At 40.7% G+C, this 26427-nt stretch overlaps 1 protein-coding gene and 1 long non-coding RNA gene across 3 annotated transcripts in view; one reads left to right on the top strand and one right to left on the bottom strand.

The window, feature by feature from the left end:
* LIMS1 (LIM zinc finger domain containing 1) overlaps positions 1-22598 on the bottom strand; it is a 152937-nt gene extending 130339 nt beyond the window's left edge. The window contains exon 1 of one of the 2 annotated variants that reach the window (XM_031008195.3): positions 22407-22598. In XM_031008195.3, the coding sequence (XP_030864055.2) occupies positions 22407-22438 (32 nt within the window). In that variant the 5' untranslated portion in view covers positions 22439-22598. The remainder of the gene's footprint in view (positions 1-22406) is intronic. The other variant, XM_063695684.1, reaches the window with a different exon arrangement.
* Positions 22599-22757: 159 nt separating this feature from the next.
* Positions 22758-26427, top strand: part of LOC115933554 (uncharacterized) — a 29606-nt gene continuing 25936 nt past the window's right edge. Inside the window, exon 1 of the long non-coding RNA XR_008677057.2 lies at positions 22758-23068. This is a non-coding gene — a long non-coding RNA (uncharacterized lncRNA). The remainder of the gene's footprint in view (positions 23069-26427) is intronic.

Raw genomic sequence — 26427 nt, 5'->3', positions numbered from 1 at the left:
AGGAGAGAAAGAGAAAAAGCATAAGTCCATCTTCCAATCTATGTCTGAAAATATAAATAACATAAGAGTTAAGTTTTCAACAGTTTGACAGGTCCTAAAAGGTAAACACAGAATTACCATATGATCCAGCAACTCCACTCCTAGGTATATGCCCAAAAGAATTAAAAGCAGGGGCTCAAACAGATATTTGTACACCAGTGCTCACAGTACTCAAGTGTTCATAAGTGACATTACTCACAACAGCCAAAAGGTGAAAATCACCCAAGTGTCCATCAACAGATAAATGGATAAACAAGTACAGTATATACGTACAATGGAATATTATTCAGTCATAAAAAGGAACAAAATTCTGATATAGCTACGACATGGATGAACCTTGGGGACATCATGCCAAGTAAAATTAGCAAGACACAAAAGGATAAAAATATATGATTCTACTTATATGATGTACCTAGAGTAGGCAAATTCATAGAGACAAAAAGTAGAACAGAAGTTACCAGGGGCTGGGGGCAAGGCAGAATGGGAGTTATTGTTTAATCGCATTGTGAATGTAAAGTTACTGTCACTGAATTATACACTTAAAAATGATTATGATGGTAAATTTTGTGTTATTTATATTTTGCTATAGCAAAAAAGGAAAAAAAAAAAAACAGGATAATTAAACCGGGCAAAAAAGAGTCAAGTTTTCAAAGCATTTCCAATCTACCTCCACTATTTCATTAGGATTCTATTTTACAGATAAGGAAACTGAGGTTCAAACACCAAATGAGGAGCAAAGCATGGACCAGCACTCCAGCCAGTGGGCTCCACAGCCAGCCAACTGCAGCCTGGCTCACCCCACAGTCCAGCACACAGCACTTCTGAGTGCAAGCCTGCCTTCCCTCAGGACAGCCTCCCAATTCTACTCTCTGCCCTTATAGCTTTCCTCTCCCTCCACCAACTTTCATGTGAACAGTGGAATAATCACCACAGGGTAAAAGCACAATTCACAAGACTAGGAGAAAAGCCTAGGAGCACCTGAGAATGTAGGCCTTTCACAAGAGGACCACGCACACAGCACCTTGTGCTCAGAGTGCTCATTACCAAAGCAGAATGCTTCCAGCTGCAGGAAATCAGAAAACCCAAAGTCAAACTGGCATAAACCATGGGAAAATTTATTATCACACAGAACTATGAGATGAGAGGCAGAGAGAGATTCAGGCCTGGATCCTATGACCAGCAGGTGAGTGCCAGAACCAAAAATGCAGGTTCCTTCTGTCTTTCTGCTCTGACAACTTCAGTGTCAGACTCACCTCAAGACTGATCCCCTCAAGGTCACAGAATGGCTGCCAGTGGAAATACGGTCACAGCTATGCTTCATTATTTGCTCTCTCATTCTGGATGTGAAGGAAAATGCTTCCCCCTCCCCCCTCAAAAAATAAAGTCTTTCCTTATGACTGAGCCAACCCAGATCATGTGGATACCTCTAGACCATAAACAGTCACCACGGGAAAACCATGCTCTCACCTACTTAAAGAATGGATTCTCATGGCTAAGGGTGAAGGGGAAGTAACCGAAGAAAATCTGCATCTCGTTATTAGGAAAGACAAAGGAAATGGATGCCGATAGGCAGCCAGCACTGTCCACTATTCCTGTGTTTCTCAAACTTTAATGCACATGAACTCCCAGAGGATCTCACTACAACACAGATCCGGATTTGGTAGGTCTGAGATAGATAGGGCCCAAGATTCTACATCTTCAATAAGCTTCCAGATAACGATTATGCTCCTGGTCCCTCTCTGCACACAAGAGCTATTCAACAATGGTTTGTGTGTCCCTTACCTAAAGAGCACACCTCCCCTAGTGACCAGGGTGTCTGGCCGCCTCCTGAGAGCGTCATGTCATGTACTTTTGTCAGGCTGGTTGCCAGCTGCGCTCTGAACATTAGAGGCCAGCACACTCCTCTCAGCTGTAATGGCACGGATATTGAATAGTGCAGGTGACAAATTACCCTGAGGCATCCAGAAACTAAGAAGCTTTTTAAACAAAAACATTTGGCAAAATAATCAATGGTGATAAATAATATACTCTAGCTCTAATGGCAAGCCGTTATAAATCTCTTGCATTTTATCACCCCATCTATGTTAAGAGTTTCTACCCCAAGAATAAGGAAGATACTCTTCTTCAGAGACTGTCCTTCAGTAGCACTACCCCAATGGGACACCATGCCAAGTACAGGGGGAGAAGGTGACCAGTCCTCGGGAATAGAGTGTAGGCTCTAGAGTCTGGGATGAAGTGGAGCCATGGGTTAGTCTGGCTCATACTGAATTAGATGTAAAGGGCAATAGGTATCAAGTGAATACACAGGAAATAAGTAGCAGCATCTCCTAGATTTTCCACAGGATCTCAATACCACTGACCCCACCAAGAGCTGTCATTCCTCCTCCACCTCTTCTATCCTCTCCTGGCAATTTCCTTGGCTTCAGAATAACAAGGTGTTCCCCACCATTGAATGGATTTCCCAGAGAAAATGTAATGCTACCGGAAATGCATAGGATCGGAAATTCAGGGCCCAGGTCTCAATATCAGCTTTGTCATTTTACCAACCAACTATGTGAGTAAACAAGTATTTCCTGAGTCTTGGTTTGCTTATCTAAAAAAATAAAAGAGAATGAGGATAATCATGCCTATCTATATCATCAAACACTACATAGATGTTTGTCCCTATCATTCGAAGTTCTCCGTATGGTAGAAGAGTAATCCCAGTTTTCCCCATACACCAGAGACCTCTGTAATTCTCACAAATCCTGGATGTTCAGATTGAAAATGATCTCAGGCATGGCTCCTCCATATACTCTAATGTCCAACAGAGTCATCACAGCAGTTCTGGGGGTGCATGGCCTGAAGCCAGTTCCCCAGAGAGTCTGGGAAGGCTCGTCTGGGTCTGTACTAGCCTGCAATTTGGAATTTCCTGTTCCTTAGTAGTTTATGGCACTAATAAGAGTGGTTTGCAAAGCAAGGGATTTTCCTTCCAAGCAGAGAGAAGACCACAAAATAGGAATGTCAATGCAAAACTATCATTATTTCTAATGAAAGAGAGCTGGATAGTTCTCTAAAGTCTCTTCTAACTCTAGTATTTTGGGATTGTGTGATCCTGGGCCTTTCCTAGAGAAACTTTAGCCCAGAATCCACTGCTAAAAACCTTCTATTATGACCCGCACTTACTCCTGCCAAGCATAAAGCACTGTCCTCAACTGGCTCTCCAAATTTATATAACAGTTAAAGGTCATTTGCTTCAATTGTGGAGCAATGATTTTAAAAAGGACCAACAGTTAAAAGCACACAAACGGCAGTGAGCCCCAGACAAGTACTAACTCTCTCCCTCAAAAGATATTTATCTGCACCCAGGCTGCATCTGGGCAGTGAGAGAAGGAAACCTTGAACCCTACAAATTGTGTCCAGGAGAGAGCATGGAAGACCATGCTAGAAAGTGGCAGCATATTCTCTTATGTAAGGAGGAGGCCTACATGAATTATGACTCTTTTTATGCTTTTCTCTTTAACATCCCATCACTGTCCACAGTGATTTCTCATGCACTGGTACCTTCTTTAGAGCCATCCTGATTACACTTCGTTTATTTTTCATTGGATATGGCCGTGACAAAGGATTCTCAGATTAATATCCTTCATTTTCCCCAATCTATCTCTATGCCTCAGAAACTAAGTACTGAAGAAACTTCTGGTGTTTATAGTTAAATTGGACTAGGCACAGTGGCTCATGTCTGTAATTCCAGCACTTTGGGAGGCCAAGCTGAAAGGATTGCTTGAGGCCAGGAGTTCCAGACTAGCCTGGGCAACACGGTGCAACCTTATCTCTACAAAAAAATGTAAAAATTAGCTTGTCATGGTGGCACATGCCTGTAGTCCCAGCTACTTGGGAGGACTGCTTCAGCCTGGGAGGTCAAGGCTGCAGTGAGTGGTGATCGTGCAGTATGGCCGACAGAGCAACACCCTGTCTCCAAAAACACACACACACACACACACACACACACACCCAAAATATATATATATACACACCCAAAAGTTCACTCATAGTGTATATATATAAATATATATAAGATATATTTATATATTTTATTTATATATTATATGTAACTGTAATGTATTACTATTATATATTAATATATTTAACTGTATATTTTATATTTATATTTTTAACTATATACAATTATAGTTAAGTATATATAGTATATATAGTTTTATATATATACTATATATAGTATATATAGTTTTATATATACTATATATAGTATATATAGTTTTATATATATACTATATATAGTATATATAGTTTTATATATATACTATATATAGTATATATAGTTTTATATATATACTATATATAGTATATATAGTTTTATATATATACTATATATAGTATATATAGTTTTATATATATACTATATATAGTATATATAGTTTTATATATATACTATATATAGTATATATAGTTTTATATATATACTATATATAGTATATACAGTTTTATAGACATACTATATATAGTATATACAGTTTTATAGACATACTATATATAGTATATAGTTTTATAGACATACTATATATAGTATATACAGTTTTATAGACATACTATATATAGTATATACAGTTTTATAGACATACTATATATAGTATATACAGTTTTATAGACATACTATATATAGTATATACAGTTTTATAGACATACTATATATAGTATATACAGTTTTATAGACATACTATATATAGTATATACAGTTTTATAGATATACTATATGTATATTATATATAGTATATATAACTAATGTATTATGTATTATATATTTACATAACTGTATATTTTATATTTATATATTTAACTATAATTATATAGTTAAGTATATATAGTATATATAATATATAGTTAACTCTCTCAATATACATACATATATATACACACACATACACACACATATACACACACTAGAGACCTCTGTAATTCTCACAAATCCTGGACGTTCAGATTGAAAATGATCTGAGGCATGGTTCCTCCATATATATATATATATACACACACACACACACACATACACATACACACATACATATATACACATATACACACATATACATATATACATGTATACACATATATACATATGTATACATATATACTATATAGTATATATACAGTATATGTGTATATATGTATATTGTATATCATATACATATATATTATATAGATATATATTGGTATATGTATACAGTGTATATATGTATATATGTGTATATATACGTATATATGTGTATATACGTGTATATGTACACATATATACATATATATACACGTATATATACATATACACGTATACATACATATATAGTATATATACATATATACATACATATATACGTATATATACATATATACATACATATATACGTATACATACATATATACATACATATATATATATATATATGGAGGAACCATGCCTTGGATCATTTTCAATCTGAACGTCCAGGATTTGTGAGAATTACAGAGGTCTCGTGTGTGTGTGTGTGTGCATATATATATGTATATAGAGTGCGTTAACTATATATTATATATACTATATATACTTAACTATATAATTATATTATAGTTAAACATATAAATATAAAATAGTTATATATAAATATATAATACATTATATATTTATATAATAAATAAAATCTATTATATAAAAATATATATTTATATATATATATAGTATGAGTGAACTTCGGAGTGATGAAAATATTCTCAAACAGCATTGTTGTAATGGTTGTGCAACTGTATAAACACATAAAAGCCTTATACACTTGCAACAAGTGAATTTTATAGTATTTAAATTATACTTCAACCAAGCTGTGTGTGGGTTTGTTTTTGTTTCTTGAGGTAGGCTCTTGCTCTGTCGCCCAGGCTGGAGTGCAGTGGTGCAATCACAGCTCACTGCACCCAACTTCCTGGGCTCAAGTGATCCTCGCACCTCAGCCTCCCAATTAGCTGGGACTACAAGTGTGTGCCACCACGCCCAGCTGAATTAGGAAACAATTTTTTTTTTTGTAGAGATGAGGTCTTGTTATGTTGCCCAGGCTAGTCTCAAACTTCTGGCCTCAAGCAATCCTCCCACCTCGGCCTCCCAAAGTGCTGGGATTACAGGCATGAGCCACTGCACCTGGCCTAAAGCTGGGTTTTTTTTTTTTTTTGAGATGGAGTCTCTCTCTGCCGCCCAGGCTGGAGTGCAGTGGCACAATCTCAGTTCACTTCAAGCTCTGCCTCCCAGGTTCACGCCATTCCCCTGCCTCAGCCTCCTGAGTAACTGGGACTACAGGCACCCACCACCACGCCCGACTAATTTTTTGTATTTTTAGTAGAGATGGGGTTTCACCGTGTTAGCTAGGATGGTCTCGATCTCCTGACCTTGTGATCCGCCTGCCTCGGCCTCCCAAAGTGCTGGGATTATAGGCGTGAGCCACCGTGCCTGGGCTTTTTTATTTTATTATTATTATTATTTTTTTTGAGATGGAGTCTCGCTCTGTCACCCAGGCTGGAGTGCAGTGGCGTGATCTTGGCTCACTGCAAGCTCTGCCTCCCAGGTTCATGCTATTCTCCTGCCTCAGCCTCCTGAGTAGCTGGGACTACAGGCACCTGCCACCGCGCCCGGCTAATTTTTTTTTTTGTATTTATAGTAGAGATGGGGTTTCACCGTGTTAGCCAGGATGGTCTCGATCTCCTGACCTCACGATCCTCCTACCTAAACCTCCCAAAGTGCTGGGATTACAGGGGTGAGCCACCGTGCTCGGCCAGCTGTTTATTTTTAAAAAAACACTTTGTATTTTTCCTAGTCATTTTATGTTTAAACATTATAAAGTTCTAATCATACCATATTTATAGTTTCACATCCTGTTTTTCTGAATAATATGTCATGACATTAAAATATTACAAAGCTTTAATAAATATGATAAATATATAATTTCACTAAACTCTAGGGTATCATCAGGCATTTTAAGTGATCCTTTTATTATCTACATAGTTTCAAACTTTCTGGTAGTATAAATAATGCTACCAAAATCTACTCACACCCAGTTTTCTCCACACGTTCTTAGATTTGATTAACAAAAGTAGAAATTACAAATTACAAGTTACAAATCATTTTAAACTTGACACATACTGACAAATTATTTTACTAACAGGTTTTATCCATTTGTCTTTCTTCCTAATAATTAGCTTTTTGCTATTCTTGCCTGTTTATTCCTCTCAACGAACTTCATAATAATTCTGTCCATTTTACCAAAAGAATTCCACTTGGAATTCTGATTAATAGTATTGAAGCTATATATTAATATGGAAAGTTGAGGAAATTCATAAGAAAAAAATTAATGTTTCAGCTAAAAAATTTAATCCAGTAATCTGGAAGCTTCATTTATCTAAAATATAGCCTCTTCCCATATCAAATAATTTGTTCCTGCATTGCCTCCTAATGGAGAAAGCAAACACTGTACTTACCATCCTGGCCAACATGGGGAAACCCTGTCTCTACCAAAAACACAAAAATTAGCTGGGCATGGTGGTACACGCCTGTAGTCCCAGCTACCAGGGAGGGCAAGGCAGGAGAATTGCTTGAACCCGGGAGGCAGAGGTTGCAGTGAGCCGAGATCATGCCGCTACACTCCAGCCTGGGCGACAGAGTGACACTGCATCTCAAAAAAAAAAAAAAAAAAAAGAAACACTTTACTTGTACATTATTATTGAAATAATCCATGTCTAATTTAATGTCAAGTCAACTGAAAGGTTACTTATTAGCAACTACCCACAAATATACTTCACTAAACCAAACAAAAAGCCATATATACCAAATAAAATATACTGCACATCATTATTTATTCATTTGACAAGTATTCACTGAATGGCTACTATATGCAATGCACTGTCCCATGAGCATGAGATTTTTAAGTATCTCAAAAAGCATAGGTAGCTTTTTGTAGAAAAGTGCTATATTCTTAGAAAGTAACGTGTTATCAAAATTTATCTAAAATATCCAACTGCATATTTTGGCTTTCATCTCATTTGTTCAGCTAATCTCCAGTAATGCTTTATCCTGGAAAGCATGACAGTGCAAAACAAAACTTCATTTCTAAAAAGTTCCCAAGCCTTATATTCTTAGAGTTCCCATGCCTTATATCCTTGGAGTTCCCATCACCCTCCACATTCCAAAACCTATCGCCGTAACTTCCGTCATAGAAAGCATTCTAAATGAATGAGCAAATTATCAGAGATGTGGTTTTTGTCTGTTCTCACGGTCCCAAAATGACCCTTTGCCGGGGGGCTGGTGGGGAGAGCATGGAACAGACCTCTGAAATTTTGAGGAATTGCTGGAACTTGTTTTGTTTTTCATCAAACTCAATAGACAGTTCTGTATTAAAATTAAGCATCACATTCTATACTTCACCAATGTCCTCTGTCATCATGAATACCACTCCCAAAGGGAAAGCACCTGACAAATACTGGAAAACTCAGGTCTAAAACAAAGTACATTTCATACAGTATATACCACATGCTCAGGGTTAAAACATTCCATTACAAAGTATAAAGAAATTGTGTTAAACAGACATCTGTAGATGTTTCATGCTTTGTATAGATCTGGCAAATGCCCAAAAGACAAAAAAGTTCTCAATTCCTGATGTGGGTTAGCCAGCACTGAAAAAAAAAAAAAACCCAAACATTGTTAAAATTGTTTCAGAAATTACCCTTACACCCACCTCAAAGTTATATCATTGTAATTCTCATCATCTTATTAACCAGGTAACCTAGTGTCCTAGATATCCATCATTTTAAAATCTTTAACCACATTTTTTCATCATTATCCTCAGTCATGTAAACACATTCAATGACCTGAAATGGGCTAAGTGCGAACACAGCTTTCCAGATTTCATGGGGCTAGTCACAAAGCTCCTACTTTCTTGAACCCATTTTTAAAAAGAGAAAACCAGTCTCTAGCCATGTTTACAAAGGTTTCATGGCTATTGCAAAAATATCACTACCCACACTCCTAAAACAAAAGGCTGCTCATTTGATGGATGAATTACTCCATCTCCAGATTCTAATTAAGACTACTATATATTCCCTAAAACATGCTTCAATATGACAAAGTCCGTATTGTATTCTAAAGAAAGAAGTATTCTGACAGCAATCCAGTAAAACCCAAGGGAACCGATATATTCTAATGTAGGCAATGACCTTAAACGCTGGTATTTTGGGCACCATTTCCTCCACACACTCTATCAAGGAAAAATTTGAAAGTGGAGAATGAATAATTGTTTTGTTCTAAAACTTCCCATTAGAATAACAGAAAGAGGCGTTCAACACAAGCCTGAGGAACCAGGCTAAATTTTAACCTATATTCCTATGCTTTAGCTTCTAGGACACTCAAAGAACAAATCTCAACTGGATAGAAGACATAAGTCAAACTGCCAACAGTCCCTCTTGGCTAATTATGGGCTTAGCACCTGTCATTTTTACCTGTCTCTTTCTGCATCTGTGTTGTGGGCCCAGCTATGAGAGAACTACCCCACCCAAGAGAGTGTCCACCCTCTTGGAGCCAGCAGTTAGCAAACTGACCTATGCTGGAGACACTAAGCATCATGTTCTAAGGGTTTGAAGAGAAAGACACCCTCAACCTCATCAATTCCACCTCTGCCCTACACCATCCCTTGGTGATGAAGGGTACAGCAGGGCAATCCCTAAGGATGTCCTGCCTGACTATCCACCACCCAATCCACAACAGGACTTGGCCTATTTCCCAGCAACTTAAAAGTTTAACACCACTATCAGTAAGTGTGGAAGCACAACAGTTTTGTGTTGAAGTCAAAGTCTAACTGCACCTTTGCAATCCAAAGCGCAAGGTAAAACCTTTATTCAAAATTTACATTAAACAACTTCAAACCACAACTCCCCCAATGAACTCCAACCCTTCTTCTTACCTCATAATGAAATCAGAACTCTTATCTATCAGCCATTTCATTTTTTCCGCAACAGACTAAAGTTATAGACACAATTATAGTCAGGGAGACCATTACTGAAAAGCAAAACGTTATACTTCAAACACAAGCATCATTAAGGAAACTTTATTCTCCATTATAAAACATGCACAGTATTGACACCCAAATGATTTACAGGTGCTTTATAGAAGTCTCCATAACCAACTTACTTTGCCCTTTAGAGATTATCTTCCTTCTATCTTTCATTGAACATTTCAAAGTCTGTATGATATTTAACATAAAACTATTTATACCATTGTCTTTAAAAAAAAGATCACTCAAATTAGACAGGCTCGCTAGAGAATGATCCACTAGGCTCTGCTGGTTTAGCTATAAATGACCCAAACATTAATGATGGAATGCCAATCAGCCAATGAACAGGGATCACTTAATATGAGTGGGAAGTTATCACCATTCCAGTGGACTTCCAAGAAGTGCAGAGGCCATCCTAACCAGAGGGGCTCATAGTACAAGAGCAATATGCACTTACAGAGTAGGAGGACAGCCCAGGCACCGTGGCTCACACCTGTAATCCCAGCATTTTGGGAGGCTGAGGCAGGAGGAACCCTGAAGCCCAGGAGTTCAAGGTTTACAGTGAGCTATGATCGATCCACTGCACACACTCCAGCCTCGAGGACAGAGTAAGACTCTGTCTCCTAAAAAAAAAAAAAAAAAAAAAAAAAAGAAGGCAGCAGCCCGAGAGCAAGGGAAAACAATCACTAGTCCAAGTCAGAAAGTGACACCTCAACCCTAATTTAGTACTCTGTAAACCTAAAGCATCCAAAAGTGAAGGACTATCTAGATACCACGGACAATGTACTTTTGGAGCACAGATTCTATAACCAGTATTATACTAAAGTGATATATGCTAAGGCAATACACATATTATTAAGTAGGAGACTAGACAAGATTACATGCTAACAACATAAGAGTGATGTGTAATCTGTCAGATTGTATCATCAGATTACTAAATAGTTAAGGAGGGCTTCTCTTTTTAGAAGTACAGCAGCTAGGACCTGCAATGTCTTCAATAACAATTAGAATATTTCCATCTTTGAAACCCTCAATGCATTAATAATAATCCAGATTGAAAGTCTGCATAGTGGGGTCCAGAGGCCAAAGCAGCCTGTCCCTGTTTTTGTACAGCCTGTGAGGTAAAATAGTTCTGTCATTTTCCCATTTATTATGAAAGAGGTGCATCTGAATCAGATATGGGTAAGACTCAAGGCACCATTCATCCTGAGGCAAGTTCTCCTCCAGCTATGAGCCCTTAAGATCAAACAAGTTACCTATTTCCAAAAGACACAGCAGTCTTCAATAATTTTTAAGAGAGTAAAGTGGTCCCAAGACCAAGAACTGAGAACTGCTTTTTTAGATCCAACTACCAATTTACAGAATATATTAATATAATAGAGGATGCACCGGCACGGTGACTCAGGCCTGTAATCCCTGCACTTTGGGAAGCCGAGGCGAGGCAGGTGGATCACCGAGGTCAGGAGTTCAAGACCAGCCAGGCCAACATGGTGAAACCGCGTCTCTACTAAAAATACAAAAAATCAGCCAGGCGAGGTGGTGGATGCCTGTAATCCCAGCTACTTGGGAGGCTGAAGCAGGAGAATTGCTTGAACCCGGGAGGCGGAGGTTGCAGTGAGCCGACATGAAGCCACTGCACTCCTGCCTGGGCAACAAAACTATATATATGAGGATGTTAAACCATATACCCTGAGGATATAAGCTGGTAAATCCAGATGGCAGGAAATTCTTCAAGATAACCATGCAATTTCTTCAACAACAGCAACAACAAAATCACAAGAGAAAAGAAAAAGATGAAAGGTGTACTTACATGTTAAAAGAGACTAAAAGACTTATCAACCTATCAAATTTGTGAACCTTATTCAGATCTCAATTTAGAAAAACCACAAAATAAAATCGATGTTTGGGATAAACAGAAATTTAAACACTGTGTAGTTGATGATATCAAGGAATTACTACTCATCTTTTTCAGGTGTGATGCTGAGGTTATGTTTAAACAGTTTTTTGAAGAGTCCTTATCTTTTAAGGATACATATTAAAATCTCTATGATATGACACAGGGGAGAGAAGAGTGAAAAAAGATTGGCCTTCAGTCAAAGATTTACCATCAGTCAATAATTATTGAGGCTGGCCCAGTGTGGTGGCTCACACCTGTAATCCTAGCACTTTGGGAGGTCAAAGTGGGTGGATGACCTGAGGTTAAGAGTTTGAGACCAGCCTGGCCCACATGGTGAAAACTCGTCTCTACTAAAAATACAAAAATTAGCCAGGCATGGTGGTAGGCACCTGTAATCGCAGCTACTTGGGAGGCTGAGGCAGGAGAATCGCTTGAACCCAAGAGGCAGAGGTTGCAATGAGCCAAGAGCACCAGTGCACTCCAGCCTGGACAACAGAGCAAAAACGTCGCCTCAAAAATAAATAAATAAAATAATAATTGTTGAAGCTGAGCAGAAACACACAGAGACATATTATTCTCTGTATTTTTGTATATGTTTGAAATCCTCCATAATAAAAAATTAAAAAGCATAGATTTCATGACATACATCCCTCAAGAAGTATGGGACGAGGCTGAGCAATCAGCATTTTTAGCATGAACCCCATGCCATGAGAAGTCTTTAGCCCATGTTTTGAGAGCACTGTTCTCCCTGATTCTTGAATTTTCCCTACAACATTCCAAATAAGCCAGGCCTCTGGTTGAACCCTACGATGACCAATACACCTCTACCTGCTAAGAATCCAATAATATTTGACTGGTCCTAATGTCTTCAATAAGTAACAACTAATCTATAATAACTAGTAACAAATTACCACTTCCTCTTTTTAGAGAGAGACAGGGAAAGAGAGAAGAGAGAAAAGAGAGAGGGAGAGAAAGACAGAGAAAGAAAGAGTCTTGCTGTGTTGCCCAGGCTGGAGTGCAGTGGCAAGACTCAACCTCCCAGGCTCAAGTGATCCTCCCACCTCAGCCTCCTGAGTAGCTGGGACTGTTCCTGGACCAAACTGAGGGTTGGGCTGCTATTTCTCGTGGCCCAATAACGAGATGTAGATGAACAGGGGAGGAAGAGAGTTTTTATTTCTGCAACCAGTTACAGGGAGAAGGCCTGGAAATTATCACCAGACCAACTCAAAATTGCAGTTTTCCAGAGCTTATATACCTTCTAAGCTATATGTCTACGTGTAAGTGTGCATTCACCTGAAGACGTAAGTGATTAACTTCTTTTAATCTATAACTAAGGTCTGAGGGCTGGAGACCTTCTTCTGGATCCTCAGTAAATTTCCTTCATCTAAATGGGTCCAGGTGCTGAGGTGATTACCCTTGTCTCCTACTAAATCACAGAGGTTTGGGGAGTTTCTTCAGACCCACAATAAAATTTGTTTAATCCTAAAAGGGTCCTGTTAAGAATTCTTTTGTTATTTTGTCATGCTTTAAGGCCCAGGAAAGGCCTAGGGAAAACTCTTGGTAGGTTTCTGTTACAGTCCAGCCTTTGATAAGGGCACTGGCTTGTTTAGCTTTTACTATTTCACTTAACCACTCAGTCAGTATTGAAACAGTTGTTATGGAGGCCTGCATTAGTGAGACCTAGCCTGCCACAGGACTACGGGCACGTGCCACCATGCCCAGCTAATTTTAAAATTTTTTGTAGAGATGAGGTACCACTATGTTGCCCAGGCTCATCTTGAACTCCTGGGCTCAAGCGATCCTCTCACCTCAGCCTCCTAAAGTGCTGAGATTATAGGTGTGAGCCACCATGCCCAGTGAAATTTCTAAAAGACTTTTTTAAACAGTCTCTTATGGGACTTGTACACACAAAGCTACAATATTAGACAATGTGTCCTTCACTCTATTACAGCTGTATACCCCATGCCCTATAGCATAGTACAGTGTATATAATGGACACAAACTGTATTGAAAGATGTGTTCCAAAATTTGTAAATATCACTTTCACATATGCAAGCACAGCCAAGAGTTCAAATAAAAATAATGAAGTTTGTGTGTTGCACACAAATACAGACACATTAAATTTGGGTAAAGAACTGAATCTTACCCAGTGCATTCTCCGGGAGGTCAAGAAAAGAAAGCCTAATAGGTGCTGAAGCAGCCAAGGAAGTCATCTTCAAGACAGAGGAGTTTAAGCTGGGACTTGAGTTGTAAGACTTGGGAACTCCTACCCCCTTAAAAAAGGAAAGGCTACTCCTAGCAGAGTAACAAAAATCAAGTTCAGAAAGAAGGACTGTAGTATGCTTGGCAATAAGATGATATAAGCGTAAGGGTAGTAGGGAGTAAAACTGGATAGGTTGTCTGGACATGCCAAGAAAAAGCCTTCAGACTTGGAAAAACAATTAGCGAGCTGTGACCTCTTCTTGACCAGTGACATGAAGTGAGGAGACACAGGGCTCTACAGGGCACTTCAGTATGAACCCCAGCTGTCACTAATTGTATGACTTGGTGAGTTCTTAACCTCTTGAGCTTGGTTTCCTTATCTGTAAAATAGATATAAAGATCCTACTTCATGGTGTGGCTGTGATGGTAAGATTATATAAAACAATATCCTTAAGGTATTTGTGTGGAAGTAGGTAATTAAGAGAAGGTGGTTATGACTAAGAGAGTTTCCAAAAGAGTGGCCTAGGAGGAAACTAAACAAGGATGCCTAAATATCATCTGAACTTCTCCTAAATGTTTCATGATGTTGGGTCTCTGCCAGCAGTCTGTAATACACTGTAGAGTCAAGCTAAACCAAAGAAAATGATCCTGTCTTACTCAAAGTTTTGTGAATTTATTCAAACAACATCAAAGACACTAAACAGAGCTAGCCCTGAACTTTTCGATTCACTAACAAATAAAAGGAGAAATAAAGCCTACTGTCCAGCTTGTTTTTCTTTGGATATTTAACAAATTTGATTAAGACATTCCTTTACTTCCAGAGATTACACTTTGGCAGAAAAGCTTAGACATATATACAAAAAACTATAAAACAAAACAGAAATTGGTAATTACCAAAAAAGAATTCAAAATGCTTTGGGAAAACAGAAAAAGCTCTGAATCCCTAATTCCCTACTACACAGCGGGGGCTAAATTAATGCTCCAGGAATTCGTTATTTTATGAGAGAAGTGGCAATTTTGTCCCAGCTGCCAAGAAAACACAAAAGATGATGATTTTCCAGGCCCAGAGAAGGGCATGAACAGCACTGAGGCAGGAAATCATCATTTTCAGAAAAAGGCAGTGGGTTAGAGAGACAAAGGCTAACGAAACAGTGTGTGACAAGGCTATGAAGATGGGCTGGGCCAGATCACAAACAGCCTTAAATTCCAGGCCGCTGGAGTTTGGACCTACTTGACAGGCAATAAGCAGCTTCTCAATATTTTGAAAACATGTGACCAAAGTAGTTCTTTAGAAAAATCTGAAACCAACATGGATGACAGATCAGTCAGGTGCACCTGCACTGTACCTGCACAGAAAAACAAATCCTGTTGAATCTACTGCACTGAGAAGGAGAAACAGCTAGCTGTGGCAAAAGCTGCAACTGCCTACCCAATGTCCATTCTCCCTCCCTTCCTCACTGTATTAACAAGGCAAATTTTAAAATGGACAGCAATGTGCCCAGCTTTAAAAGTAAGCAAACAAAAACAAAACAACAACTACATTTACCAATGAGAAATAAACATATCTGTTTAAGTAGTTGGTAACATTTGTCACTCAGCTGATGCATTGGTAAGGAAGCCCGTCAATAGGAAGGGATCTCTCTGGGGAGGAAAAAGTTGCAAGCACCAGCACATGTGGCTAGGAATACCAGGTCTTCAACAACACTTTTGAAGTGTTCTTCAAAAGGAATCACTTGAAAGAGACTGACATCCAGGACACCTGTAATAGAACAATTCTGGGCCAATATCCATAATTCATTCAGACATTTCCAAATGTACTATGTTAATGGGCTCAGCTATAGGTCTTGGTCCTCAAGGTATTTACTATATACTGTAGACAAAAAGATAAAATATATACATACAACAAACTGTAACAATGCAATGTGAATAAAGTAACAGAGCAAACCAACGTAATATAGCAGAGGAGACCCCACAATACAACTACATCTTGGGCTGTATTCCTAACCCTGCTGTTAACTGACTTTCGGCCTTGAATAAACTATTTTACCTTCTAGGCAAATCCTGTCCTGTAAAATAAAGAAGCAGTGTATTTAAATAAAGGGTTAATGCAGGGGACCCACTAAAGTGCATGAGTTCAGTAGGTTCCAACTTTTTCACATATAAACCCACTTTTTAAATGTTAAATAAATTTTCTTAGATCTTCATATCACCATGATTGTCTTTTTAGCACGTTAACAGATAAAGCATGCACTATATAAATACTACCACGAATTCCACAAACCCTTTAAAAGAATCTGTACTTTATCAGCCAGGCGCGGTGGCTCAAGTCTGTAATCCCAGCACTTTGGGAGGCCGAGGCGGGCAGATCACAAGGTCAGGAGGTCGAGACCATCCTGGCTAACACGGTGAAACTCCGTCTTTACTAAAAATACAAAAAATTAGCCAGGTGTTGTGGCAGGCGCCTGTAGTCCTAGCTACTTGGGAAGCTGAGGCAGGAGAATGACGTGAACCCGGGAGGCGGAGCTTGCAGTGAGCCGAGATCATGCCACTGCACTCCAGCCTGGGCAACAGAGCAAGACTCCGTCTCAAAAAAAAAAAAAAAAAAAAAAGGAATCTGTACTTTATCACCATTTAAATGAAAATTAGAAACATTCACAAAACATTATTTGTTCCACTTCAAACACTTAGTATGTGCATAGATTTTTTTTTTTCCAGCCAGTTGGAATAAGTTTACAGTCCACAGGGCACTGGCTCTGCATTCTCTCAAGTCTTTCCCAGCCTTAATACTATCATCTTATGTTGATTTGAAAGATTTTCAGAACCAGGGTGAAAAGGAAATCAGTAACAAAGGAGTGAAAAAAGAAAACGATGGATTCAAGAGAAAATTCGAAGGTAAGAACTCAGCAAGAAGGTGGCTATAGGGAGGGAAGGACAGGAAGAAACAAAAGCAACCATGTTAGGTGCCATTAGCAGCAGTATAAGTCCGGGGGAAAAGAACCAGGATGATGGGAAACGATGACTTCACTGAGCATCTACTATGTTCCTGGCATAGTGTTAAATGGTTTAAAAATGAAAACACACACATGATTTTAAAAATCAAAACAGTACAAAAAGCTATACAACAAAAAATGTCCCTCTCATCCTGGATTCTCAGGTGCCTAGACTCCCTCTCCAGAAGCAACAATCACTAAAAATTTCATCGGTATCCTTTCAGAAATATTTGCATTTGCCTTCATATTTAGTTATCACAACAACCTCTGAGATAGGTGGGATTATTTTATAAATTAAGAATCTGAGGCTTAAAGATGCTGACAGGGCCAAAGTCAAAGAGCCATGAAGGGACAGAACTAGGACTAGAACATGGACCCAAACACTCATGCACATACTAACTCTACATTCAGAAAGCTATGAAAACTCTGGTAGCTGGGTGCAGTGGCTCACGCCTGTAATCCCAGAACTTTGAGAGGCCGAGGAGGGCGGATCGCTTGAGGCCAGGAATTCAACACTAGGCTGGGCAAGATGGGGAAACCCTGTCACTACAAAAAATACAAAATATTAGCCGGGCATAGTGGCATGTACCTGTTGTCCCAGCTACTCGGAAGTCTAAGGTGAAAGGATCACCTGACCCCAGGAGGCTGAGGCTGCAGTGAGCCATGATTGCACCACTTTACTCTAGCCTGGGTGACAGAGTGAGACCTTGTCTCAAAAACAAAACAAAACAAAAAACACTCTGGCAGAGATGTTCAAAGTGTTTGTGATAATTAAAAAATAGAACCCAAATAACCACTAGTCAAGGACTGGATGTACAAATCATATCACATGTACACTGTGAAATACTATGCAGCCATTAAAACTAAGGTTAAAAAACATAAGGTAAACCCAGATACACCACTCTAAGACAGCTTGTTGAAGTAAAAAAGCAACTGCAAGAAATGGGGAGTTGGTATTTACTGGTCACAGAGTTTCAGTTTGGGAAGATGAAAAAGTTCTTGGAAGGAAGGGTAGTGATGGTTGCACAGCAACGTCAATGTACATAATGCCACAGAACTGTACACTTAAAAATGGTTAAAATAGTAAATTTTGTTTTGCATGTTTTCCCGTAACTTTTTTAATACTAAAAAAAGCAATTGCAGAATAGTATGACTATGATTCCATTTTAGTAGAAAGGGAAAGTATGTGTAAACATTATTTGTAAATGCATGTTGTCTGTTATCTTGCTTTACCTTGCCTGCTACTCAGACACCCTGAAAGCCCTGGATTCCTGGTGTGCTGATGCTGAGTCCCATGCCTCCCACTGCCAAGCACATACTCCCAGCAGCTGAACTACTGCCTTCACCTTTCTTCCTACCTCTCACAGAATGCACTCTTCAGCACTTGCTTTATCTGCAGCTGTCCCGCCCCACTGTTAAATGTCACTGAAGACTCATCAAGCTCCAAAACGCGCTCCAACGTGAAAAAAGATGCAGGAAAATGACTCCCTTACTCATTCCTGCAGTAAGCTCCAGGGTGGAAATGTGTGATATGATCAAATAAAAGAGATGAGATTATATCAGAAAGAGGGAAAAGAAAACCTCTGTTGCTGAAGAATGCACAGTATATGGCAACAGGTAGTGCAGCTCCTGCTTCTCAAGTGTCTTAAAATTAAAGTTTTTGGAAGACAATGTGGCAACAGTCCAGCATATAATGTAGACGACATCCCTGTGGGTGGAAAACCACAGCTTAAAGTGTAGTTACGAGAACTATAAAACTAACAAAATGGTTTGAGATGTTTTTCCTTCTATTTAAGTGCAAACCTAGGTAAGAACATGACCTATACTGAGGTTTATTTATTTAAATGATTATCCAAAGAGCAAACACAACATTATTGAAAATAGAGGCTTTAAGAGTAAAGCTCGGCTCTCCTGTTACTGATCTGCTGCAGCTATGGAAGTTTCTCTGACCCAGTGGAGGGGCTCCAAGGTCGCCCTCTCTAGGAGGAAAGGAAAGCCTACTTGTTGTACTCACATTTAGCAAAGGAAAGAACTGCCCAGGAGACAGGTCAAGGGGCTACAGCAAAGGGAAAAGGGTGGGAATGATCAAATAAAATCAAGACAGCACAATCCTGATGGACAGTTTTCTCTAAGCCTGCAAAAAACGGAACCACCAGAACTGAAATGATCTTTTGTACCACCAAACTTTCCTTAGCTTTCTTAAAAATCAACAGTTCAATTTTCTCACCATACAAACAGGCACAGAGCACTGAAAAGTGTGAATATACTTAGGCCCATGGCATTTTCCCTCTTCATAATGGCACTGGCCATTTTCTTATCAGGGAAAATCCTGAAAGGCAGAAAGTTGCTTCTTCCATGGTGGTCCAAGTCTTAGTTATTACATCCTACTAAAACTAGCCAAAACTACAAGGCACACACTACCACAAGCATTCAAGAGCAATTTTAAGAGAAACGTTGTATTTGTTCCTTTTTAAAATCCCCAATACCTGCATATCCTTCATCATTTAGGATTATGTCTTTTAACAGTGGTTCTTAAAGTATGGCCTTGAACTCCTGAGGGTCTCCAAGACCGTTTTAAGGGATCCGAGAGATCAAAACTATTTTCATCATACTAAGATATTCCTAAGAAGTCACTGTAGCATTGTGCACTGTGTTGATACACAGATAGTGCAAAAACAACAGTCAGTACAACTGCTGGCCGCTTAGCACTAAAGAGGGCCGTGGTAGTGTCCCTGAATTCTTTACCTTTATGTACTCACAGGAAAATAATGTCAATTTCACTTTTTAAGTGAAATGGTACAGTCATGCTGGAAAAAAACTGTCAGTTTCTCAAAAAACTAAACATACAATTTCTGTAAAACCTGACAACTGCACACTCTTGGACATTTATCCCAGAAAAGGAAAAGTTACATTCACATAAAACTTAGACAGGCTGAGCACAGTGGCTCTAAAATTCCAGCACTTTGGGAGGCTGAGGTGGGTGGACTGCTGGAACCCAGGAGTTTGGGACCCCTAGACTAGCCTGGACAACATGGCGAAACCCTGTCTCTACCAAAAAAATACAAAAATTATCCAGGCATGGTGGCGTGTGTCTGTAGTCCCAGCTACTTGGGGGACTGAGGTGGAAGGATTGCTTCAGCCTGGGAGGTCTAGGGTGCAGTTAAGTCATGATCATGCTACTGCACTCCACTCCAGTCTGGGTGACTGAGCAAGACACTGTCTCAAAAACAACAACAAACACCTGTCTATTTGTTCGTAGTAGCTTTCTTAATAGCCCAAAACTAACAGCCTGAATGTCCTTCAACATGTGAACAGTTAAACTGCTGTACATCCATACCATGGAGCACTACTGAGCAACAAAAAGGAACAAACTATGACATGCACAACAAATAGTGTATGATTCCACTTACATGAGATATGAGGTACCAGCAGTAGTCAAAGTCATAGACAGAAATTAAAATGATGGCTGCCAGGGACTGGCGGGAAGAGGGGAATGGAGAATTATTGTCTAATAGGTACAGAGTTTCAGTTTTGTAAGATAAAGATTTCTGGACATGTATGATGGTTACGGATGCACAACAATTTGAATGAACTTATTACTCTCCCTTCAAAAAGTAAATTACTAATGGTAAATTCAGGATGGGAAGGGTATAGGATGCGGAGAGACACTGGACCAGAGAGGTCTGAAGGTCTTAAAAGGAAACTATTATCTCCTTTATTACACTACATATCCGTTATTCTTAATATCTCACAAATACTTTAAATTTTATATCAACTTACTAGTCAATACTTTTTTTTAAGGAATAAAGTCCATGATGAAGGAGTACAAATTATTGTTATCAAATCTTGAGCTTTGACTCTTTTTTGTTACTTGTGACCAAATGGCAGGTGTGCACTTCAGTAATAGAGCGATGAGCTGAATTAACTTAACTTGCTTGTGTCATGAAATACCATTTTTACGGGAAAGAACAACTGACAAACTAGGGTTATTTAAACCTGTATTGCCGGACATTTCCTTGAAACTGAACAAAGTGAGTCTGTCACTTTGAGGAAAACAATTGACAATATTTTGCTCCCACTGATAAAAAGCAAGCTTTCAACCGAAAATTAGAATTTTGGAAAACTTGTAAACACCACCTTGTATCTGACGGCTTTTAACATAAAGACTTTCCTAATGAAATCCATAGCGATGGTAACGAATGTTATTCGGCGCTATTAATGAAATGCGTCAGCTTGGGATCTGCCAAACTCAGTGAGCCAATATCTTCCAAACGACAAATATATGGTGTTACAATAGGTAACAGCTGCATTCAAACTGCAAGACAGACCAAGGAATTTTAACGTAACTGTGTGCAAAGGCCATTGACAGGAGCTTCAGCTGCATTCAAACTGCAAGACAGACCAAGGAATTTTAACGAAACTGTGTGAAAAGTCCGCTGACAGTAGCTTCAGATTCCACGTCCAAACCAGCCTTTGAGAAACTTCCACTTACGTAGTTTTGGTGTAGTAATAAAGAATACCCATAATTATCTGAAACAGCTATTAAGACAGTACTCACTTTTCCAACTACACATCTGTGTAAGATCAGATTTTCTTCATATGAAAACATACCGCAACAGACTGAACTGCAAAGCAGATGGGAGAACGTAGTTGTCTCTACTAAGTCAGACAACTCAAGAGATTCGCAAACTGTAAAGGACGCCAGTCGTCCCACGAACTCTTTTGTTTTAGCAAAACCCTATGTTGCATAAAAATGTGGTATGTACGTTAACATACCACGGATTTATTCAATGAGTTAATAGTAACTTCAGTGTCTCGGTTTTCCTTTCTAGTACAGTCTATGGAGATAGCCACCATTCCAGGTCCTCTAGTCCCAAGAGGGGTCCTGAGACCAAGACGTCTGCGACCCGCTGATCCCTACTGCTAGAAGATAAATGATTAATTAGCTCGGCAAATACTGATTTGTCTTATGGAACTCTCGGAGCAGCGGGGCGGCGTCAGCGCCTGTGCCACCGCGGGCACCCGGGAGTGAACAGCAGCCGTCTCCTCTGCGGGACCGCACGCAGCCACGGCGCCACCCGAGCGCTGGGGGTCGGGGCTCCGGGCCGCCCGGGGGAGGCCGCGGGGAAAGCCCGGCCGCCCGCCCGCGCCAGGCCCGGCCCGGCCCGAAGGCCCGCCGGGAGCTGCAGGGCGGACGTGGCGGGCGCCGCGCGGCGCGGCCCGTACCTGTGGGTCATCCCGGCCGCCACGCCCAGCATCTCTCCGCTTTCGGCCTCCTCCGTCTCTCAGCCCCTCGTCTCCCGGCGCCGCTCCAGCCGCGTCCTAGTCCCTCGCCGCCGCGGCCGGCTACTGGCGGGCCCGGAGCAGGAAGGGGAGGAAGGCCAGGGGCGGGCCGCGCGGGGGCGCAGGAGGCGGGGGAAGGCGGGGCGGGCCGGGCGGGAAGGCGGGGGAGGGGCGGGAGCGGCTGGGCAAGGAGGGGCGGGGACTGGCGGGGCGGGCGCCGAAGGGCGCGGACTGGAGAGGTAGGCGCGGGGGGGCGGGGCGTTGCGGGGCGGGGCGCGAGTCAGACCCCGCCCCAACCCGTGGCTCGGGCCCGCCCCCATCTCAGCACCCCAGGCTAGTCTGGGAGGCTGGCGCAAACGCAGCGGGTGGCGGGGGTAGGGGCTCATTGGGAGCCCACGGAGTGCGGCGGCGGCTCGGGGGCCGAGTTCCCTACAACAAGGATGGCGGTGACCGGCGCAGGGAGCGGGGCCCGGCTCTCCTTGCCTCGAGGCTCCTCTGATTCCACTCGCGTGGCTGCGCGGCCCTGGCAGCGGCCTTCGTCCCGGGGATGGGAGCTACACAGGGTTCCGCCCCGTCCTGGCGACGACGCCTGAGGGGGCTCTGTGGTAAGGCTCTGTCGGGCAGGCCGGGCTTCGGGGAGGACCTGGTCTGGATAGGTCACCGCTGGGTGCCTGAGCTCCGCATGGAGCCTGCAGGCTTTGTTTAACTTGTGAGTTAAGAAAAGTTAACCTTTCTTGGAGAGTTTCCAGTCTTGCCTCTGCATCCTGTTCTTCCTTGCTAGCTCTCATTTTCTTCACCCATTCCGTCTATCAAAACCTAAAATTTCGGGGCCACCGCAGTGGCTCACGCCTGTAATCCCAGCACTTTGGGAGGCTGAGGCAGGCGGATCACCTTAGGTCAGGAGTTCGAGACCAGCCTGACCAACATGGAGAAACCCCGTCTCTACTAAAAATACAAAATTAGCCGGGCGTGGTGGTGGCACATGCCTGTAATCCCAGCTACTCGGGAGGCTGAGGCAGGAGAATTGCTTCAACTTCGGAGGCAGAGGTTGTGGTGAGCTGGGAGATCGCGCCACTGCACTCCAGCCTAGGTAACAGGCTCCGTCCCAAAAAAAAAAAAAAAAAAAAAGTGAAATCTCCAAAGGATCTAATAGATAAGACAGGTTATTCATCCTGGGCATAAATGATCTCTCTCAGGATACCTGATTCTGTAACTATACCTACTCTCTAGTAATAGAATGAAAACTTTGGTCTCCTGCCAGTCGAGGCATGTGGGAGGAAAACACTGGATCTATTTGATGTCCTCACATGAAAGTAAATTCCAAACAAAGCAAATAGTTAAATGTTCAAAAAAAAAAAAAAAAAAAAAAAAAGAGGTTATGAAAATACCAGAAGAAAACAAGGGAAAAAAACAAAAGTAAGGTTGGAGTGGTGAGAGACTTTTCAAAGAGCATATAAACCATAAAATTAAAAATTGATAAATGTAGGCCGGGCACGGTGACTCACGCGTGTAATCCCAGCACTTTGAGAGGCTGAGGTGAGTGGATCACCTGAGGTCAGGAGTTTCAGACCAGCCTGACCAACATGGTGAAACCCCGTCTCTACTAAAAATACAAAAATTTCACCGGTTGTGGTGGCGGGGTTCCTGTAATCCCAGCTACTTGGGAGGCTGAGGCAGGAGAATTACTTGAACCTGGGAGACAGAGGTTGCAGTGAGCCGAGATCGCGCCATTGCACTCCAGCCTGGGCGAGAGAGCGAGACTCTGTCTCTAAATAAATAAATAAAAATTGATAAATGTAACTACATAGAAATCTAAATTTTCTGCATAGCAAATAAATATAACAAACCCCAACCAAGAAAAATATTTGTAAAATCTATGACAAAAAGTTCTAAATTATTAAAAAAGTTCTAATTATTAAAAAAATCAGTACAAAAATGTTCAACTCAGAGAAAAACAGGTTTCTACAGAAAAATACAAATGATTTCTTAAAGTATCATAAAACAAAAATAAAATACGATTTTTCACAAATGCAAAGATGAAAAGTTTGACTATATATTGTTTTGATGAGGATATAGGGAAACCCTTTTTTCCTCCCCTAGAGGAGGCCTCTCTATGTTACCCACACTGGTCTTGAACTCTTGGACTTCAACTATCCTTTTGAATAGCAGGATTTATGAGTGCACGTCAGCATGCCTGGCTAATTTATTGTTGATAGGAGTATAAATCCATACACGCTTTGTGAAGAACAAGTGGGCAATAGCTATCAATGTAAAATTCAGCTCTTCTTTGACCCAAGATATTCATATTTTGGAATTTATCTTACAAATGTATTCTTATATGTACACCAAAAGAATGTACAAATTTGGGCATGGTGGCTCACACCTGTAATCCCAGCACTTTTGGAGGTCGAAGCAGGAGGATCCCTTGAGGTTAGGAGTCAAAGACCAGCCTGGGAAGAAAAGGGAGACCCCCCCACCTTGTCTCTACAAAAAAAAAAATTTAAACATTACCTGGGCATGGTGGCGTGCACCTGTAGTTCCAGCCAGCTATAATTGCACCACTGCACTGCAGCGTGGGTGACAGAGTGAGACCCCGATTCAAAAAAAAAAAAAAAGAAAGAACAAATTTTAAAGATCCCTAGGCAACTATCTGTACACTAAATGATATCACTGAAATTTACTTTAAAATGTAGGGGTGGGGAATGTGGGTTGATGACTTGAAACTACCTCATAAATACATTACATTCTTTATATTAGCTTGTCTACTTTAGTGTAAATGTGAACATTTCTGTAATAAAAAAGTTTTTAAAAATTGAAAACGGCCGCGCGGTGGCTCAGGCCTATAATTCCAGCACTTTGGGAGGCCAAGGCAGACAGATCACGAGGTCAGGAGATTGAGACCGTCCTGGCTAACACGGTGAAACCCCGTCTCTACTAAAAAAAAAAAAAAAAAAAAAAAAAAAATGCTGGGCATGATGGTGTGCGCCTGTAGTCCCAGCTACTTGGGAGGCTGAGGCAGGAGAATGGCGTGAATCCAGGAGGCGGAACTTGTAATGAGCCTGTAGCAGGATGAGCCGCAGACAAAACTCCTCAGACACCGAGTTGAAGGAAGGGGTTTATCTGTCCGGGGGCATCAGCAAGACTCCTGTCTCAAGGGCCAAGCACCCCGAGTGAGCAATTCCTGTCCTTTTTAAGGGCTCACAACTCTAAGGGGGTGTGCGTGAGAGGGTCGTGATCGATTGAGCAAGCAGGGGGTACGTGAGTGGAGGCTGCATGCACCAGTAATTAGACCAGAACAAAACAGGATGGGGATTTTCACAGTGCTTTTCTATACAGTGTCTGTAATCTATAGATAACATAACCGATTAGGTCAGAGGTCGATCTTTAACTACCAGGCCTAGGGTGTGGCGCCGGGCTGTCTGCTTGTGGATTTCATTTCTGCCTTTTAGTTTTTACTTTTTCTTTCTTTAGAGGCAGAAATTGGGCATAAGACAATATGAGGGTTGGTCTCCTGCCTTACTCCTCCCCTTTGAGACTCTCACTCAATAGTAGGAGTTTTCACTTTCATTTTATTATCTATGTCTTCCTGCAAGACAGATCGATAGTGATTCATTCATATAGTACACTTCTGCTGAAGCATTTTGGTGAACTAAGGTAGCGATGAAACTTTTTATCATTTAAAGAAGTACAGGTAGCAAACAAGGGAGCAGTAAGCAGGTTCCTATTACTATTATAACTTTTATTATAAGAGTTTTAAATCCTCCTAGCGCTGGGAACCATTTTCTAAACATGGCCTCAGGATCAAATCCATGCCACACTTGTACGGGCACATGTGTCAGTTTTGTTATATCTGTAACTATGTCTTCAACTACTTGCCCTTGATTATCTATGTATAGGCAGCAATTAGTATGGTTAAATTTCCTACAGACCTCACCTTCAGCTGCTAGCAAGTAGTCGAGAGCTA

Source organism: Gorilla gorilla, chromosome 12 (assembly GCF_029281585.2).
Source record: "Gorilla gorilla gorilla isolate KB3781 chromosome 12, NHGRI_mGorGor1-v2.1_pri, whole genome shotgun sequence".
Classification (NCBI taxonomy): Eukaryota; Metazoa; Chordata; class Mammalia; order Primates; family Hominidae; genus Gorilla; species Gorilla gorilla.
Note: the sequence above shows the minus strand (reverse complement) of the source record. Positions and strands in the feature narration are given on the sequence as shown.